This window comes from Daphnia magna, linkage group LG1 (genome assembly GCF_020631705.1).
Source record: "Daphnia magna isolate NIES linkage group LG1, ASM2063170v1.1, whole genome shotgun sequence".
NCBI classification, from domain to species: Eukaryota; Metazoa; Arthropoda; class Branchiopoda; order Diplostraca; family Daphniidae; genus Daphnia; species Daphnia magna.
Genome location: NC_059182.1, coordinates 12,963,282 through 12,981,527, shown reverse-complemented (window position 1 = coordinate 12,981,527; position 18,246 = coordinate 12,963,282). Strand labels below are relative to the sequence as shown.

The following is an 18,246-nucleotide window of genomic DNA, read 5'->3' as shown; positions in this document are numbered from 1 at the left end:
AATCAATGCCCTTATAAGAGCAAATTTCCACCCCCGATCCGCGGCTTCTAATTTTATCCTTCCCAAACCTGCGCCTATTGGGCAATTCTGGCACTACGCATATGATCCATCTAGCAGACTAATATCGTCTTGTTTGAGTTTGACAATCCGCTGTGTAATTTTTTAGACCTTGCCCTTGTTCGTCGGCCGTTTCTACCATCAGCTAGGGTGGCTGTTTCAGTTAAACAGTGTTAGTGTTTTAAGTTAGCAGAGGGTCATGGCTCCAAAGGGAAACAGTAAAGCCATAACCAAGAGTTGTCCTTCTTGTTCCAAACATGTAATATGTGACTTAACTCAAGAATAAAAAATGTGTTGTTTTCAATATGTTGTAAAGCAATAAATTAATAAAAAACTTGGTGAATTCTACTTATTGTGATGTTTGGTTTGTAGGTAGCAGTGGCCTGTAAGAACTGTCCCTGTGGTCATATATTTTTTGTGGCTAGGAGATCTTCTGCATTGGTGTCTAAAATGAAAGAGGAAGCAGATCGTACAACTAGAGTCAGCCCACCTCCACCACCTGATCCTACAACTTCATCAAGATTTCAGCCTGGGATTAGACGGACAGAAAGGGTTAAAAGAGATAAACCAGACTTCTATAATGCTTCAGAATATGACAAACAAAGAAAGGTGCTATTTTTCAGTAAATTTCAATTGTACAGGTTTTAACAAAAAATTTTGTTTAGCCAAAATCTTCTAGACAACGACTAGCAGCAAGTGTCAGCGAAGATAGGGATGACCTTTTAGGGGATGAATCTGACCAGGCAACTGGAAACAAGAAAGGAAGAGGAAGGCGTAAGAGAAAGAGAAATCTTGCAGGAGAACTGATAGATGAAAAAAAAATAGAAGATGATGAAGCAGGCCCCATTCTTCCTGCCCATAAACAGTTATGTCTGGGCATTAATCTTTGTGAAATTAACCGTAAACTTGTTGCAGTCAACCCTATCTTCTGATTCCATTTTCAAATAAAATGACTGAAAGTTTGGACCATTTAAATAAATAATAAATTTTGATATTTTCTAACAAGTTTGCTTCTTGCTTATTTTTGAGTCATGAATTATCAATGGAAGCAAATTTCGTATTGCAATTCGAGGAAAATCGATATATAATGCAATCAGAACGAAATGGGAGGAGTTAGACTGTTAGAGTTTACCCAGCTTTGGCAACAAATGAATCCCTCTTAGCTCTGATTCGGCCACTCCACTCCCTCGATCGCTGAAGTTCGCTTGGAGGTTGCATAACCCTATCGAGTGGATCCAGTGGAACCACTGCCAGCTGAAAGAGGAGTAACTGCCCTCGTGCGTTGGTAGGGAATAGAATAGGCACAGAATAGAGAAGCAGCAGAGATATTTCGACTGAAACCGAAGTGGAAGCGCCATGCCGTCGATCGCCGCTAACAATACAGCCGTAAAAACGGAGAAAATTTCGGTCTTAGACCTTCCTGAATCGTTCAAATCAGCCACTGTTGTTATCGAGAAGAAATGCAGAAACTTAGAAAAACGCAAGGTAATATTACAGTATAATTTATTTATAATTTTTTTGTTCTGAGAAAAACCAGAGAAGGCAGTTCTGGGCAACACGCGGTCGTCACGCCGGCTTTATATGTTTCAATATGGCTATCTGTATTTCAGTTAATGTCAAATAGTTTTTGTTCTACATCTCGCCGTATCTCCTTGCAAAATCGTTAGCCCGATTATACAAAATTAGTAAAGCAGCTATAGATGCTACACCTTAAGCTGGAATTTTTCTTATTTGTAAAGTAAATTAATTTCTTCTCTCTCTACAGATTAAGCTTGATGGGTATCGGGAAGAGTTGGCTAGAGGAAAGGGTTTGTCTGACGAACAACAGCGTGCTGCTGATCGCTATGAGGAAGTGGTTGCCAACCTGGAATTGACCAAGGAGTTCCTGACAGCTTTCGAGAAAATAGGAATTGAAACTAGCAAAGAAGAAAAGAAAAGGAAGAAGAAAGAAATCTTTGAAAAGCAGCAGCATGAATTGGCGCGCTTTAAAGAGCTTTTTATCATCCAAGTCTGATTTCATCCTTATCTCATTTTGTGATGCAATTCCTAATTGCCACTTTTAATCATAGGAAGTTTTCAGTTGCTTGTGTTCACCTGCTGCTCGTGAAGATTTTTTGAATGGAATGCATGGTTCACCTCAACTCACTGATTCTGATCTCCAAAAACTCGATACTTTCTACAGCCTAGTGTCCATTGACCGTCAAAATCTTCCAAAGACATTCAATGTATGTCCTCCCAAAATATTTTTAAAAGACCATCTGAGTTAAAGCAAGTGTTCATTTACACTCTCTTTTGTAGGATGCAGTCCTTAGTTCAGCTGTTCATTTTCAACACCTAATGGAGGGTAGGAACAAAGAAGTAGCAGGTAGCACCTATCGTGAGATAAAGGACCTCATCTTCAGTATTATCAACAATGGCTACTTTGATTGGAAGGCCCCACCAGAAGTTGAGCCATGAGCCCCTAGAACCTGAAGTGGTAGAACCGATTATAGAACGAACAGAAGCGTTCCAAACCACCCACATGGAGCCGGTAAATTTTCTCGGTATATTTCGTTGTATGTTACCTGACGGGGCATGTTTACCACAGGTTTACCAGAACATCCCTGATGAGACAACCTACGTTGAACCTGGAATGGAGTATATTGAGCCGCAAGTTCCATTGCCCATTCAGCCACAGATTGTCCCACAAGCCGCGGCGTATTTCCCCGTTGATATAGAGTAACCAACTTCAGCTTTTGGTCAAAGAATTGGCTTTAATCTTTTCGTCTCTTTTTAGTACGGATTTCAATTTCATCCAAGAATCAATGATCGACGCTAAACCTGTTTTACCGACAATTCCTGCGTCTGTTCCCATGCCTCTACAAACCGCTCCACATGTTCCTGTTTCCCTTGCGTCAATGGACTCCGCGGTAGTAATGGTCCACTCTCAGATGCCACATTCTCAGATGCCACATCTGGCGTATCCTCACTATGCTGCTTCAATGTACGCTGCCCATGCTGCACCTCTTGTGCCTGGTCCACCGTCTATGCAGCTGCCGACTTCCACGCAGCACCAACAACAACCACCTCCCCAGCAAATCCATCAGCAACCGGAACAACCTTCGAATGATCTCCCTGGCGAACCTGTTATCCATGAAAGTCCAACTGCTCTTACCACTCAGGTTGAAAGCCAAGACAATCGGGCGACAACAAGTTCGACGTGGGCTGAAGAGCCTCAAGAAGAAATCCCGGTTTTCCAACAAGACCAGAGTCGTAACGAATCCAATACTTGGACTAATTCCAGTTACCGTTCCAATGACCAAGGTAACTGGCTTTATTTATTGTATTTTCATGAAATAGCTAATTGTCCGTCTCTATTGAGTAGATGGACGTCGCGGAGGCTATCGTGGACGTGGGAACGGTGGACCAAGAGGGGGATCACGTGGTGGAACATCCGGCTATTACAACAACTCCAGAGGTGGATACAATGATCGCCAAGGAAATGGCGAGAGAAGCTACCAAAACAATGATCGTCATCAGGGTAATGGTGGTGATCGTAACGGAATGGAACGCGGCTCTTATCAGGGCGGTGAACGCTCCTACCAAAGCAACAATGGTGGGGGTCGCTATCAAGGCAACAATGGCGAGCGTAACTACCAGGGTTCTTACCGATCGTCTGGCGGTGACAGAGGAGGCAACTCGTATATGCCACGAGGAAACAGCGGTGGCTACCGTGGTGGTCAACCCCGAGGTGCTTCGAGAGGATCCTCTCGAGGCGGTGGCAGTTACGACGGCAGAAACGCATCTTTTTCTAAAGAGTAAAGAAGAGGGAAATGCTGTCAAACCAGAATCATCCCATTTTGTTTTGAAATAGAAGTTCAAATGCCGGCTTTTTTCTTTTTTTAAACAAATACGTCTACTCCGCCATCTTGACAGTGAAACGGGCAATCGCCATCATTTTCAAATCTTACTTCTTCTTATTCTTGCCAATCGTCATAATTTCTTTTGTTCTTGGCCACGAGTGAAAAGAAACATCCATTTCGTACGTCTTGAACAAATAATTCCGCACGCGTGAAAACCTACTATTTTTACGGCGCGAGAGCTTTCTAAATCTTTTGTTTACTCTTTTTTCCGTCGATCTTCACGTGTCCTGTTTTCCCGTTTTTTTTTTTTTTTTTTTGATTCTGAAACATGTGTCGTGTTGCACATTAGCCAAGAATTTAATCTTTTTGCGTCCTTGCTGCTGCTGTATTAGTCACCACCAAAGCGGTGATGAATAAATAACACAACCGGGAAGTTGGCCGTATGAAGATAATACACATTCAAGATGACGTGAAATCCTCATTGACTATTTCTATCTTATAATCAAGGTTCTAAAAAAATACGGATCGACTTATCTTGAAAAAAGGGGAGGGGTAAATGCTGTGGATTTACTTTCCATTTCGTTTGAAGAAAGAAGAATGTTGACTCAAGTTCTTCGTCCAGAGGATTTTTCTACTTCGAGGAACGTCCTCTAGAGTCAATAAGCTAGCCGTGCCAAATTGCGAATACATTACTTCATTGAAAGCACAAATAAGATTACCGGTTTTCCCCCACTCTGAGATCTACATTTAACCTTCCAATGAGAATGTTTTAGAATATAATTAGCATTTTGGTTATGCTAGATTTGCCAAGGGGAATGAAGGAGATTGAACATTGCGGCATTCCAGAACAAGTGCGTTAGCCTTGTCGGATTATCTTAAATAGGTTTACTTTCAGTGATTATTAAGTAACAATAGAAATTTTGTGTTTCCTCCGACGCTGTGAATGAGCGAGTAGGCCGACCATCATGAAGACAAAACAAGACAGAAACTAGAATGTCCGTTATTTTTACAGAATATTATCTGAGGAAGTGAACCTAAGAAGGCGTAGGCGCGGTGAATCGGTTGGAAATAGCCTTGTGATGGCTTTTTGTGTATGCAGTAAATTTATGAGTTTGAAATTCAGGCTTCTCAGATGGGTTCTGTTCTCACACCTTTTGTAGCTTACGCCACTTTCCCTCATTTCCACTGAGAATAATGGGTATGAATAAAATGTGCAATTCATATCTGTGCAATCTGATTCAACCAACCACCAAGGTTTCGTGATTTTGCAATATTTATTAGCATATAATTATTTACGTAGTCTTAGCTCTGTTGATGTAACGTGATTTTATTATTACAATTTTTACCTTCAATTTGTTATGTATCGAACAAAAGTCGATACCGATACTGATTTCTTTTGCTATATTTTACCCTGCAGCGGTAAATGGTCACACGTCCTCCAGATGGAGTTTGTTCAACAAGTGAAAAACATCTCTCCTTCGCTGTGCTAGTGTGTTGCAAGTCTTCTCGGGTTTTTGACGTGAAATAATATTTTTGCTACGGGAGTTCTTCTTTTGTTTGTGGAATATCGTTCAGTTCGCCTATAAATTATTAAATAATTTTTTTAAAAATGTGGGGGGCTTGGCGACTTTTTATCTTCAGGTAAATATCCTACTGTTTTTTAGCCAGGTGGAAGTAGGACAGGTACCTTTCCTCATTTGCAGTGGGGAAAGTATGTCATACATGGTTGTTAGTTGGCTTATGATTGATAGAAAATCCATTGGTGTATGATGAAACAGTAATTAATAATAGTGTATTTATTTCATAATAAGCATTGATCGCCAGGACATCTGAAGGATCCCATCATTCTTTAATGCCCATCCAGTAGTTCACTAGCTTCACGTTGGCCTCTATTAAAAATGACCAACATTTCAAACCTAGCGGTCAGCTGCTTACATGCAGCTGTAATATTCCTGATGTTGGTAAGTGATATTCTATCGTCTGAGATATAATGCTATTTTTAGTTTAATAGACTCACTGTTTACTCTGATGTCAGTGCAAAAATTCAATTTTGATATCTATGCTTGCTGAACCTGGCAACTATAGATCTAAAGCAAAGCACTGCATCAGCTAAAAATTAATGCCAGTGAATACTAATCTAGTAATGGAGCCAATTGGCTCATTTGAATCCACCATAGATTTACAAAATCTTAAATTTCATGATGTGTTACTTTATTTGACTTTTTAACCTGATATCCTTCGGCAATCGGTGGCAACTGGAAATGTAGGCCAATGAGTGCGACGTCTGCCGGTGATTCAGAAGGATTACCCCGTGAATAAAGAGACAAATGGGTACGCCGAGTAGCGTTGCGGTTTTGTTTCAGTAAAGCTTCCCGTTTTTTTCTCAAGAGATTCTTTTTCCGCATTTTGATTGGCCCTAATCCAAATCTCGAGCTATCACACGCCGCGCTACATCTCGTGCTATGATTTTCTCACCGTCGTTCCTGTTAAAATTCGGATGTACCCAAAATTATCTTTACATTTTCGTTTCTTCCACTTTTTTAATGACTGCAATCGATCAGTGACTGAGACAGTTCTGGCAAAACAGAATTTCGATTTTGTTTACACATTCATGTAATTATTTTTTATTCACATTTTTTGTAAAGGCCCAACAAGTTAGCACGGCGTCATTAAGCGTCAGATTTCCCGATGAAGTTGCAACACTAGCTCTGGTTCCTCCAGGCGCAGGCCATTACCGTTTAGATTTTTGGCCGGCCCAGGTGCGTAAAAGAGAAACATTGATCTCCCTCTTTCTTTCCTTTCAAAACTTTCTTTTTGTGTTCACCCACAACAAAATGATGCGATATTAGGGAGTGCCACCGCCAAACAACACACTCCTACCTACAGAACTTCTACAGCCCATCGAACTGCGTGGTGTACAGCCTGGCACCAATTACCACTTTAGACTTCTCTTCTGGAACGCTACGCTCAACGCTTGGCCGGCCTGGGCTCTGACATTACCCACAGGTTTTCTTTTAGATAGCACCATGAAGTGTCTTCGTTTTCTCTGTTCTAAATGTTTTGAACGGTAATATAACTTTAAAACAGCTCCTGAACCACCATCAAACCTGGTTATCCGCGTCCGGAAAGCGGTACAAGTCACGTGGGATCCTCCGTCCGTGGGCGGAGTTACTGGATACAAAATCAAGGTGTGTAGAGATACATTTGAGCTTGACTTACTCTCCCCTCACACCGCATTAAAAAAAATTTTTCCTCCGTCTTTTTAGCCAAAAATAACGGTTGCTTTACGCGTGTTTATTTATTCTCTCATTTAGCTTCATGCTCTCTCTGAACCGTTGACTGGGATCCGCACCTTCGTCTTGTCGGCGGATGCCTCGCCTTTCCCGCTGCGTGAATTGACTCCAGGCGCCAGTTATCGGCTCGAGTTGCACTCCATGTTCGAAAATCGAGACAGTGAAGTGGCCATCGTCCAAAATTTTACAACTCGTGCGTGAGATTTTTACTTGTGAAGTTTTAAATTACAGAACGTGTTCCGTTAACTTAAATTTTCAATTTACGTGACTATAGGGCCTAATACTCCGGGAAGGTTTATCGTGTGGTTCAGAAATGAAACTACTCTTTTAGTTTTGTGGCAGCCACCATACCCAGCTGGTATCTATTCAAATTACAAGGTAAAGTATGCTATCGAAGTCCGAAGTCTGTGGTGTCTAATTTATTTTTTTTCCTTAATCCAGGTGTCCATTGATCCACCAGATGCGGTGGAAAGCACGTTGGAGGTAGAAAAAGTGGGAGAACCACCGGGCCCTGCTCAAGCTCCTTTTTATGGCCTGCTTCCAGGTTTCTTTTTAGTTTCCCATGGCTAGATGCCATTCGTAATAAAAAATAAAAAAAGTTCTAATCTTGTTTCTTATTCTGCGTTTTTAATAGGGAGGAATTACAACATTTCGGTGCAGACAGTCAGCAACGGGGAAATATCATTGCCAACAACGGCGCAATATCGAACGGTGCCGTTAAGGCCACGAAACGTCACTTTTGAACGGCGTTTAGTCACATCAGATTCCTTTCAAATTCGATGGGAAGAGCCGAAAGGGATGAGGTATTTATAATTAGGCCGATCTAGATTTAGTACGAAACTGATTGAATACTATTGCTGCAGCGAGTTCGATCGATATCACGTATCAGTTGGGACGGGTCGGCCACCCATTATTGTTCGACGCGATGAACCACGTATGGCTTTATTCAACGAGGGTTTAGAACCAGGTAGAACTTACCCGGTTTTGGTCAAAACTCTGTCGGGTAACGTGGCATCCTGGCCAGCCACCGCAAATGTCACAACACGTAAGTTAAGGCTTCTGATTGATCGATGATCAACAATAATGATTGAATATCGTCTTTTATTACCAAGGTCCTCTGACGGTTCAAAACTTGACCGCTTCACTGCCATCCCCAGGAACCGAGGGTGTAACATCAGTTTCGGATTTAGTTCTAGCTTGGTCGCCTGATGTACGTTCTCAGCAAGATGCATATCGTGTGGCCTATCAAGAGGTAGCAGAAGCGGAAGGAAACCCTCCTTCTGCAGGAGATGTGACTTCATTAAATGCTGCAGATACGAGTGGCGTTTTAGTAACATCTGCTACTCAGCTGGTTATGACGTCCCTTTTACCTGGTCGAAATTATTCCCTTTCCGTCATTGCCTTAATGGCCGGAATGGAAAGCGAATCTGTCGCTGTTTACCAGGCCACGCGTAATTTTCATTTGTCTTTCAACTCAAAGCTGAAATTTTAACCGTTCTGGATGTTATGCAGGACCTTCATCTCCAATCATTGAAGAGTTAACTCCGGTACCCAATGGTCTAAATGTCTCTTGGAAATCAGATGTCACCTCTAAGCAAGATAGATATACTGTGGTTTACATACGGAACGATACTGGTATAATGAGTGATGCAGTTGTTTGAGCTCGCTGATTCCAGCAATTGGGTAATCTAGGTGATCCCAAAACTCGTGAAGTAACCGAGCCGCGTATTCTGCTAGAAAATCTATATCCTGGTGCTAGTTATCAAATCAGGGTTTTCGCCGTTAGCCATGGACTGTGGAGTGAGCCAAATACTCACTTCCAAGCTGTTTGTACGTATTATCTTTATCCAAAGGTTTCCAGCTTTTATTTATAATTAATTATATTTTAGATCCTCGGTCACCACGCAATTTCAGTGTGGCGGCCACTAGTTCATCATCTCTGCGACTAACCTGGTCTGCCCCTGTGGATTCCATCTACACCAATTACGTTATCCGGTATAGTATAAATGCACCATGCAGTTTAACTAGTTAGTAATTACATGAACTTTTTATTTTTTTACCCTTTTGTAGTTATCGTACGGCTGATAATGTGAGCTGGACCGAATTAAGTTCAGTCGTCAGTACGGATACAGAACTGAAGCAACTGATCGCTGGCGAACGCTATGTTCTTCTGATAAATTCAGCTAGCCACAGAGTCGAAAGTGCCGCTCCCATTGAACTTCAGTATACTCTTTGTGAGTACTATCCTGTTTCCGGAGATTGAATATTGGAACTCGAAGGTTTTGTTATTGATCTGTACCTCTAGATCCAAATCCTGTGGCGCGGTTAACGCCCTTGGTTGATGCCACTAATGTGACACTGAGCTGGGAAAGACCACCGGGGCGCGTTGATATGTACCGACTTGTATGGTACCAAGCAGAATCGGATCCCATATTACCTTCGTTGAGTTTGCAAGATGATCGCAGAAAGAGGCAAACGGACCAGCAGCAAAAACGCTCAGTGGTTGTCAATGGTGACTCGAATCATTCGTACATAGACACTTTATTCCCAGGCACCCTTTATGTCATCGAGATGACCTCCATTTCTTTCGGAGTGGAGAGCAACAAAACGCTACTTACTTTGCGAACTTGTAAGTTTAAAGAGAAAATTGTATTTTTCTACCACCGCCTCTGAAATTAAATTTTATTATGCAGTACCACTAATCACTTCCGATATCGTGATCGTTAAACGGCACGAGACAAATTCCTTGACGCTTAGCTATACGCCGACACCGTCATCAATCTCACGATTCAATTCGTATCGATTTTCACTAACTGACAGTACGAAGAAAACAAACGTCAAAGAAAAAACCGTTGACGACCCTGACCGCAAGGTGATCTTTGATGACCTCGTCCCTGGTAGACTGTATGAAATTTCAGGTAAGCACGAACAAATTTTAGTGCTTACTTTCTCTTATTTACCTAATGGGATTTGTGCTATTTTCAGCATGGACTGTGTCGGGTGGAGTTACCTCTCATCCCGTCCTAAGGCAAGTTCGACTATATCCCGAACCGGCATCTGCTATCAGTGCAAGGGACATAAGTGACACCGAATTGACTCTCTCTTGGAAAGCCCCACAAGGAGACTGGAATTCTTTTGAGGTTTCACTCGCCCTTTGGTTGAACTTTACTTTATATTTTAAATGGCCATTTCTGTTATTTGTTTTTTAGCTGAAATATTTAGACTACAACAATTTATTGGTCGCAGAATCCACCAAACAGACTTTTATCACAATAACAAATCTCAGACCGCACAGGAATTATACCTTCACTGTTTACACACGATCTGGTGACAATGGATCAGCTTGGAATAGTATTTCGCTACCCATGAGTGCCTCCTTTAGCACCAGGGAATCAGTCCCAGAAAAGGTAATTTAGTTTGTTATAAATTTTTTTTCTCGTCCACCTGTTATTCGTAATAACTTACCGCCATGACCAATTGATGCCTTCTAGGTTCCGACATTTAGACCAGTTGAAATTCAGCCAAGTCAAATTAGATTCGAATGGACCCTACCTAGCCATGATCAAAATGGTGTGCTCATCGGGTTTACCGTCTCGTATGGCATACTGGTATAAGAACGACTGGGTTTAGTTAGAATAATGAAATTGATTTACGTACGGTATCTAATAGGGTTCGACATCAACTGTAACTCGTGAGTTTCCTCCTGGCAGCTCGTCCGGCACAATTAGTGGCCTCTTCCCGGGCAAAACTTACTTGTTCCGTATCCAAGCCAAGACCAAAATCGGTTCTGGCAATTCAACCAAGTGGGAACAAGTCATGCCTATCTGGGGTGAGATATCCGTAGATAATAGGATTCACTTCCAATCAATATCTTTAATCCAATTGTCGTATTATGTTCGCGTAGCTCCACCTAAACCTGGTAAAAAAGATGTACCAGAAATTCTAGCCAAAACAACAACGTCTGTGAAACTTCAGTTCAAGAAGGGACTTTTTTCAGACGAGAACGGACAGGTTTATATTTATCAATCATCATCATCCGTGTCGAAGATGTATTGTTACCATGCCGTGTTCTCTCTAGGTTATTGGCTATACCATTATTGCCAGCGAAGACGAAAATAAAGACTTATCGGCTTTGGAAACTCCTTTACTCTTGCGTTGGAAGGACGTTCAGAGCTACAACGTGTGGCCGCCCTATCAGGTAGGAAAAACATATTGTTTACCAAGAGACAAGTGTACTAACGTTGCGTAATCTAGGTTGTTGAGCAATACAATCCGTTTACCAATTCGACTACCGAGGTATTCACGGTTGGTAGTGAAACCTGCGAGTCTAGAATACAATTGACTAGTTACTGTAACGGGCCTCTCAAACCGGGAACTGCATACAAATTCAAAATCCGAGCTTTTACGGCCAAGGACAAATACAACGACACTTTATACAGCGCCCCAGTTATTACAGGTAAATATTTTTTGCTTAAATGTTTGCAAGTGTCTAAATATAAGCGATTCTTTGTCGTACAACAAGATCCTGACAATTCGACGGTAATCGCTGGTGTAACTATCCCTGTCATACTTCTTCTCTGCGGTGCTGCCACCGTGATCGTAATGAGAAGAAAAGGACGACGGAACGGAAGTGCTGCGTCCGGATGTTTGGGCAAAGTCCAACATGGGAACCATCGTGGTCCAGATGGCCTTTCATTGTCTGATGGCCTGGAAACAACGTACGTCCCATTTTTACTTTTTCTTTTATTTGTTTGTTTATTTTGTTTGTTTGTTTTTTGTTTTTTTCTTGTTCCACATTCTCTCTTTTTCATTCATCTTTTCGCTCAACAGGAGGCCAGTCAAGCTGAAAGACTTTGCCGACCATTACCGTCGTATGGCAGCCGATTCGGATTTCCGGTTTTCGGAGGAATTTGATTGCTTGAAACACGTGGGGCGAGACCAACCTTGTGTTGCGGCCGACTTACCAGTTAATCGACCCAAAAACCGTTTCACCAACATCCTGCCTTACGATCACTCTCGTTTCAAATTGTTACCTACCGACGATGAGGAAGGCTCGGATTACATCAACGCTAACTATGTTCCGGTACCATGATCGATCCAGAGAATTTTGTCTTTGACTGTTGTCTTACTGATTTTGTCCATTGTTTGCCGATTGCGCTATAGGGGTTTAATTCACCACGGGAGTTTATAGTGACGCAGGGACCCTTGCATTCGACCCGTGATGATTTCTGGCGTATGACGTGGGAATCGGGTACCCGTGCTATCATTATGCTAACACGCTGTGTGGAAAAGGGTCGCGAAAAATGTGATCGCTATTGGCCATTTGATACCCAGCCCGTTTATTATGGAGACATTCAAGTAATATATTTAAAGTTGTATAATGCAATTGGCTGGTACTACCAATTTTACCATTGTATATTAGGTAACCATTCTTAATGAAAGCCATTACGCTGATTGGTCCATCTCTGAATTCCGCGTCTGTAGAGTAAATATTTTTGTTTGTTTTATAAATTTTTTTCTTTAATGCAATAAAGTTACCCAATTTACTCTCTTTTTTAAAATTTAGGGTGAATCAAGCAGAATTATCCGCCACTTTCATTTCAATACATGGCCGGACTTCGGAGTACCTGATCCACCGACAACGTTGATTCGTTTTGTCCGATCATTCCGTGATCGTGTGTCCACCGATGCTCACAAGCCAATCGTCGTTCATTGCAGTGCCGGTGTTGGTCGATCCGGAACATTCATAGCTCTTGATCGCTTGATTCAACAGATGCAGGTATTCGTTTTTGAATATCCGATATAGGCTGCACATGCAACATCTCACGGTATTTTAGTGCCAAGATCACATTGACGTTTTTGGAGTGGTTCAAGAAATGCGCCGCGAGCGTGTCTGGATGGTACAGACGGAACAGCAATATATATGCATTCATCAATGCATTTTAGCTGTACTTCAGGTATTTCTTTCGAACACCGATAAAACAATTTTCCGTTACATATTCTCACCTCTTTCATGCCCAGGGATTTGAATATGTTGACACAAACGGCGTTAATGGAACAATCGGCTCAAATGGTGCTGCCTCTGTTGGCCATCCGTCAATGGGCATGATTGGTGGCATCCTTACAAGAGAAATGCATGATAATCAAGGATTTGAAGGTAAGGAAGTATTTTAATATTCCGAGTGTTCGTTGTTTTGTTTCTCGTTTTTTTTTTTCTCTTTCTTGCAAACAGATGATGAGGGAATTGCTGAATCAGGAATGTGATGCAGAGATATTGGAACCTTAGGGCAGCTGTAACCTTCTGCTATCTGCGAAAAAGAGCCTTGTATATTTTTTATGCCATCATATTTAAATATTTTTTGATAAGCCTTATGCCTCCCCCATCCAATTTTATCTTCCTTCTTTTTAATTCGATTATTATGACATTTTAAAAAATATGTGTGACCTCAACTTCTCATATTGTATTCCGTCCACAAAGTTGCTCGTGTTTGTCTCTCTGGCAACACAGGAAAAATTGCCTTAAGGAATCTTTATAGTTATGCATTCTAATCCATGTTTTTGTTTCTTTTTCTCCGACTCTGTTCGCGTCCCGTTTTATTGGACTTTTGAAGATCTGGCCGGGTTGTAATATTGCCCGATTTTAAGTATTTCTGACTGTACTAGAGCATTTTTCTAGCATTCCCTTGTTTCATCACACGATTTTGACTTTATACAGGTCAAATGAACTACTGTCTCGCCTTAAACTTCAATATTCAAGTGACTTTAAAATAAAATTTACCGACGTATACATCATTTTGAAGTTCTAGCAGTTCATTATTAAATGAATGACGCAATTTCATTACGACAGTTGACAGAAAATAAGGAAGTAAAGGTCGTTAAACTAACGGATCGAGGATTTTTATCATTTGTCACCCTTGGGTGATTTTATGACCATAAAATATCCGTGACCTTCAATCGCTGTCTTCGGGATCAATCGGATGAAACCTAAGCCGTAAACATTATTCTACACTGTCGAACGCAGTACAATTATTAAACTATATTGCAGGGCATTGACCGTTTTTACAGTCGTCTGATCGTTGAATTGCTTTTTGCGTATCTGCATTTACCACCCTTAGACACGATGACAGTAATCGTTTATGATTTGATGAGTCCTATAAAATGTTTTCATTTATTGCCACCCTACTAGTTACGTTTTGTTTTTTGTTTTTCTTGCTGCATAGAATAACGAGTTCAACATCCCATGATCAGGATGTTCCCGACGTTGTCTCTCTCGCCCTACGTATAAAACCGAACAGGACTAATATTCTTCAGAGTGTCAGCGTCGTCTGAAACGACAACGTGGTTGCTTGTGACTTCCAAGTCTCACTCCGGTAAAATATCGTATCTTTTCTAGGTAGATTTCACGAAGAAACAAACTAAATTTAGTACACTTTCATTCTCGTGTTGTAGTGTCCGATTCCAAATACCACAGTACTGCCTGGGTTCTCGTCATCAACTATTCACAAGATGAGATTTTACTACGTTATGTTAATGGCATTGGCAATCGCCTACTCAACGGCCAATCCAACTAGGAAATGCAATCGAAAACACCTTCTGGAATCCAGACTTGAGGAGCCAGTCTACTATGTATTCGATCCCAATCAAGGAACAGTACCCTTTTGGGGATTCACCCGTTTATCAAGCGAGTCGTCCTGTTGACCTGGCCGATGCTCAAATCCGTATTAAAAATCCTTGTTGACTTACTTTTCAACTGATGCAGAAAACAATCATTATACATTTGTAAATTTTTACTATTTTTAGAAGCCAGAGTTCCGCAGACGCAGACCGCACCTACAACGACGTCAATCTTCGGCATCGGTTCTATACCCACGTTCGGTACCCTTCCGTCGTTTACGACACTTTTCCCCGTGTCAGGAACCAAATGCACCACTAACTCCGGCGATGAAGGAACCTGCCTTTCCCAGAGTGAATGTGACAACCAAGGCGGAATAAAAGACGGCGATTGTGGAACTGTTCTTTTCCGTTCTGCTGGCGTCTGCTGTTCATGTAATTATACACCAACAAAAAAAACGAAAGTCATATTTTCTACAATATTCTTTTTTCTATAGTTATGATAAAAAAATGCTCTGAAACTGCAATCCGCAGTCCATTGATGTGGATGACTCCATCAAGAGCGTCGAGCAAGCAATCTTGCACCTTGACGTTCCCAGCTAACCCTGGTATCAGAGTCGCCGGAACTACAATTGGTGGAGGATTGACTTCCTCCAGCAACAGTATTCGCAGCTGTCAAATCAAGTAATTTCTCCATCAATTCAATTAATAGTTGTCTTGTGGACAAAGTTTGAAATCCACAACATTTAGGGTGGAATTTGAAAATTTTCGACTTGCTCCACCTAATCCAAATACGACCATTTGCGACGAAGATTATTTCGCTGCAGTTGGTAGCACTACACCGAGCCAAAAATTATGTGGCGATTCTTTCACTGATCAACATCGTAATTTGATCTTCAACATTTTTTTAATGCTTGACTGAAAAATAATATATGTTTTCTTTGTCAGTTTACCTGACATTTAACGAAGAACAAGACGACATCACGCTAGGATTTTTCTTGACTGATGCAGCAAATAAGGATTGGAAGCTGAGGATTACTAGAATTCCTTGCTCGTCTCAAGATCTTGGTCTGTAGCAGTATTTTGCTGCTAACTAACCATTCTTCTGTTTGCTCATAATTAATTTTTTTTTATTTAGCTCCCGCTAACTGCCTACAGTATTTAACTAAAACGGCGGGATCAATTGAATCCTTCAACTTTAAGCAGGAATATGGAGGTTCTGTACGTCAACTTGCTGATCAGAATTACAATATTTGCTTCAAAAGGCCTTCGGTGGGTATCCCCTCGCTTACCTTAATGAATCGAGTAAATAAGTACTTTATTCATCGTGACTTTAACAGGGTTACTGCGGAGTCTGCTTTGCGCCTTGTCAAACCTTTAAGAATGTTCCAGGTTTTCTTTTAACCAAATCAGCAGAGAACGCGACCAGTGCCACCAGTGGCTCCAATTGCCCTGATCAGCTAATTATTCCGGGTGGAACAAACGGTGGAAATGTCCGAGAATCTGTTTATTGCGGAGCTGCACTCAACCCGGCGAAAAATGCGACTAGCGACGCCCCGATTTGCAGTAAAATTTAATTTCTGAAATTCAAATGATTAACAGATCTTGTATTCAAGTGTATTTCTCTTTTATATTTATAGCTACATCTGACCGAATTACTTACATCACCGACGCAAAGGAGGCAAAAGACGAAGTCAACAATGTTGGATTTTGTTTGACCTACACTCAAAAGAAGTGTTAAATTTGTTGGAAGAATCTGTTTGCAACTGTGCGTTTTCTTTGTTGTTGTTATTTGGTTTCGTTATTTAATAATCGAACATTTGTGTTTGCATTTGCATTTCATAACTATACAGTGTCTTTAAGGACGGCGAAATTCCTGTCACTAGAAATTGTTCGTTCTAAGGTTCAAACCGCAATATGTATCCATCTAGTTTCTCTTATGACTTTCTTTTGTGAAAGGCCAACAGACATGCAATAACTGTAGCTACTAGAAAAATGAAAAAAATAATAATAAATTAAATCTCCAGAGCAAAACAAGGGTGGAAAGAGAGATGGTAGTATGTAAGCCTGGATTGGAGAAATTTCCCCTGTGACTTGGCAAAAGAGTTTTTCATAAAGGCATTTTTTTAGTCATATTTTTGATTGCACGCAAAAGACTGGAGAAAGTTTTCGGTGATTAGAAAGAAGATGGCTAAGGTGGCGCTTTCACTGCCGTTCAATCACCCCGACATCATAAAACACACGTCATCCGTTTTTACCCCCTACTTGTTATTAAGTTTAAATATTGGAACCAAATTGAGCGAAATAATTTTTTTTTACTATAAAAACAAATCGGCAAATCATGTTTAAGATGAAAACTGAAAATGTTGAAGGAGAAAGCCCATTTTGCAAGTTAGTTATCGGCGAAACCACAGCTTAAGGAGTTTAGCAAAACATGGTTATTACCGCATTACGAGGAACGAGGCGATGCAATCGAATGGAAAGCTGCCCACGGGGGGAAAGGTTCATATGGGAATTCGTATAAAAGCCTTTGTAAATTCCGTAGATCATCAGTCTTCCTGCCTTCTAATACTCCAGCCAGACATCGTCTTCAACTACAAGAATGGTTCGCACTCAAATATTTTTCGGTAAAGTTAAAGCTATCGATAAGAAAAACTTTGATTTCATTACAACAACAACAAAAAACTGTTTGCAGTTTTTGTTAGTGTGACAGCTGTGATATCCCAAGAGCAGCAGAAACCTATAGCGACTGTGCAGGATAAAGAAATAGACGTTAACACCATTCCTGGTAAACTGACTGATAGCCCTATTCCTTACTTTATCTCATCAGTCATCTTAAACACAATTTTTCTATGCATACAACAAAGGCGTTGCCGGAAAAGATTATCCCAACTATCATGAGATTCCAAAAACGAATTTTGGTTGTTCGGATAAAATTCCTGGCTACTATGCTGACACAGATGCTCGCTGTCAGGTGACCATCCGAAGTTATAGCTTTCGGCTTTTTTGCATCTGATTTAATTCAAAATTGTTTTATTATAAAGGTTTGGCACTATTGCAGTCAAGAAGGTTTAGTGGATTCTTTCCTTTGCCCGAATGGAACAATCTATTCTCAAGAGAGAAGAGTATGCGAGTGGTATTACGACGTGGATTGCACAAAATCGAACAAATTCATTGATGTTAACAAGGATTTGTACATCATTCCTGAAACAACGACAGTTTCATCACGAGGTGCTGTTGAGAAGGAGGAGCTAGTGGAGGACGCCTATAAACCACAACTGGTTAAAACTTCGAACTTACGCAAGAGATATACCCCAACCCAACTATCATAGCGAGTTTACTAAATTCATTTTCATGTGTGATAAACTGATAATCCGTCGTCTCATCCTTTGCCGTACAGTCAGTCAATAAATATGCAACTATACTCTATTATTTGTCTAATA

At 41.0% G+C, this 18,246-nt stretch overlaps 5 protein-coding genes across 7 annotated transcripts; all 5 read left to right on the top strand.

The window, feature by feature from the left end:
- The first annotated feature begins 120 nt into the window (after positions 1-120).
- LOC116932537 (UPF0547 protein C16orf87 homolog) lies at positions 121-1,062 on the top strand. 2 transcript variants are annotated; one of them, XM_032940303.2, is made up of 3 exons: positions 121-316; positions 430-666; positions 723-1,062. In XM_032940303.2, exons 1-3 carry the CDS (start codon positions 257-259, stop codon positions 987-989), a joined length of 564 nt encoding a protein of 187 aa, XP_032796194.1. In that variant the 5' UTR covers positions 121-256; the 3' UTR covers positions 990-1,062. The 2 variants fall into 2 exon arrangements, with proteins under 2 accessions (XP_032796194.1, XP_045024708.1); XM_045168773.1 differs by having other exon boundaries at positions 227-367.
- A 184-nt stretch (positions 1,063-1,246) lies between these two features.
- Positions 1,247-4,374, top strand: LOC116932388 (caprin homolog). The gene is given in 8 exon segments (XM_032940187.2): positions 1,247-1,542; positions 1,823-2,065; positions 2,127-2,282; positions 2,356-2,511; positions 2,513-2,587; positions 2,645-2,775; positions 2,834-3,360; positions 3,422-4,374. Coding segments are annotated over 8 exon segments (1,854 nt in total). The 5' UTR covers positions 1,247-1,413; the 3' UTR covers positions 3,859-4,374.
- Positions 4,375-5,337: 963 nt separating this feature from the next.
- Positions 5,338-13,984, top strand: LOC116932339 (tyrosine-protein phosphatase 10D). 2 transcript variants are annotated; one of them, XM_032940118.2, is made up of 32 exons: positions 5,338-5,540; positions 5,711-5,860; positions 6,545-6,658; positions 6,749-6,905; positions 6,987-7,087; positions 7,214-7,385; positions 7,467-7,570; positions 7,634-7,736; positions 7,827-7,995; positions 8,056-8,237; positions 8,305-8,643; positions 8,705-8,827; positions 8,885-9,022; positions 9,082-9,187; positions 9,263-9,426; positions 9,498-9,821; positions 9,886-10,110; positions 10,178-10,332; positions 10,402-10,599; positions 10,684-10,800; positions 10,862-11,021; positions 11,097-11,203; positions 11,271-11,390; positions 11,447-11,648; positions 11,715-11,910; positions 12,023-12,275; positions 12,356-12,550; positions 12,615-12,677; positions 12,759-12,971; positions 13,030-13,149; positions 13,214-13,349; positions 13,425-13,984. In XM_032940118.2, exons 2-32 carry the CDS (start codon positions 5,798-5,800, stop codon positions 13,454-13,456), a joined length of 4,851 nt encoding a protein of 1,616 aa, XP_032796009.1. In that variant the 5' UTR covers positions 5,338-5,540; positions 5,711-5,797; the 3' UTR covers positions 13,457-13,984. The 2 variants fall into 2 exon arrangements, with proteins under 2 accessions (XP_032796009.1, XP_032796023.1); XM_032940132.2 differs by having other exon boundaries at positions 13,428-13,839.
- A 62-nt stretch (positions 13,985-14,046) lies between these two features.
- LOC116932432 lies at positions 14,047-16,837 on the top strand. Its single transcript, XM_032940223.2, is given in 12 exon segments — positions 14,047-14,183; positions 14,238-14,318; positions 14,413-14,562; positions 14,642-14,836; positions 14,838-14,910; positions 14,993-15,238; positions 15,301-15,487; positions 15,554-15,687; positions 15,752-15,871; positions 15,942-16,075; positions 16,144-16,369; positions 16,444-16,837. Coding segments are annotated over 9 exon segments (1,359 nt in total). The 5' UTR covers positions 14,047-14,183; positions 14,238-14,318; positions 14,413-14,562; positions 14,642-14,698; the 3' UTR covers positions 16,545-16,837.
- Positions 16,838-17,276: 439 nt separating this feature from the next.
- On the top strand, positions 17,277-18,232 carry LOC116932547. Its single transcript, XM_032940315.2, has 4 exons — positions 17,277-17,430; positions 17,499-17,591; positions 17,671-17,777; positions 17,848-18,232. Exons 1-4 carry the CDS (start codon positions 17,406-17,408, stop codon positions 18,133-18,135), a joined length of 513 nt encoding a protein of 170 aa, XP_032796206.2. The 5' UTR covers positions 17,277-17,405; the 3' UTR covers positions 18,136-18,232.
- Positions 18,233-18,246: the final 14 nt, after the last annotated feature.

Excerpts from the sequence above, each read along its gene's own strand:
- LOC116932537 (XM_032940303.2), top strand. The coding sequence starts at position 257 with ATGGCTCCAAAGGGAAACAGTAAAGCCATAACCAAGAGTTGTCCTTCT. Across the intron at positions 317-429 it reads GTCCTTCTTGTTCCAAACAT|GTAGCAGTGGCCTGTAAGAA; the intron begins GTAATATGTGAC and ends TTTGGTTTGTAG. Across the intron at positions 667-722 it reads AATATGACAAACAAAGAAAG|CCAAAATCTTCTAGACAACG; the intron begins GTGCTATTTTTC and ends AATTTTGTTTAG.
- LOC116932339 (XM_032940118.2), top strand. The coding sequence starts at position 5,798 with ATGACCAACATTTCAAACCTAGCGGTCAGCTGCTTACATGCAGCTGTA. Across the intron at positions 9,427-9,497 it reads TGAACTTCAGTATACTCTTT|ATCCAAATCCTGTGGCGCGG; the intron begins GTGAGTACTATC and ends CTGTACCTCTAG. Across the intron at positions 10,801-10,861 it reads CCGTCTCGTATGGCATACTG|GGTTCGACATCAACTGTAAC; the intron begins GTATAAGAACGA and ends GGTATCTAATAG.
- LOC116932547 (XM_032940315.2), top strand. The coding sequence starts at position 17,406 with ATGGTTCGCACTCAAATATTTTTCG. Across the intron at positions 17,592-17,670 it reads AGACGTTAACACCATTCCTG|GCGTTGCCGGAAAAGATTAT; the intron begins GTAAACTGACTG and ends CATACAACAAAG. Across the intron at positions 17,778-17,847 it reads ACACAGATGCTCGCTGTCAG|GTTTGGCACTATTGCAGTCA; the intron begins GTGACCATCCGA and ends TTTATTATAAAG.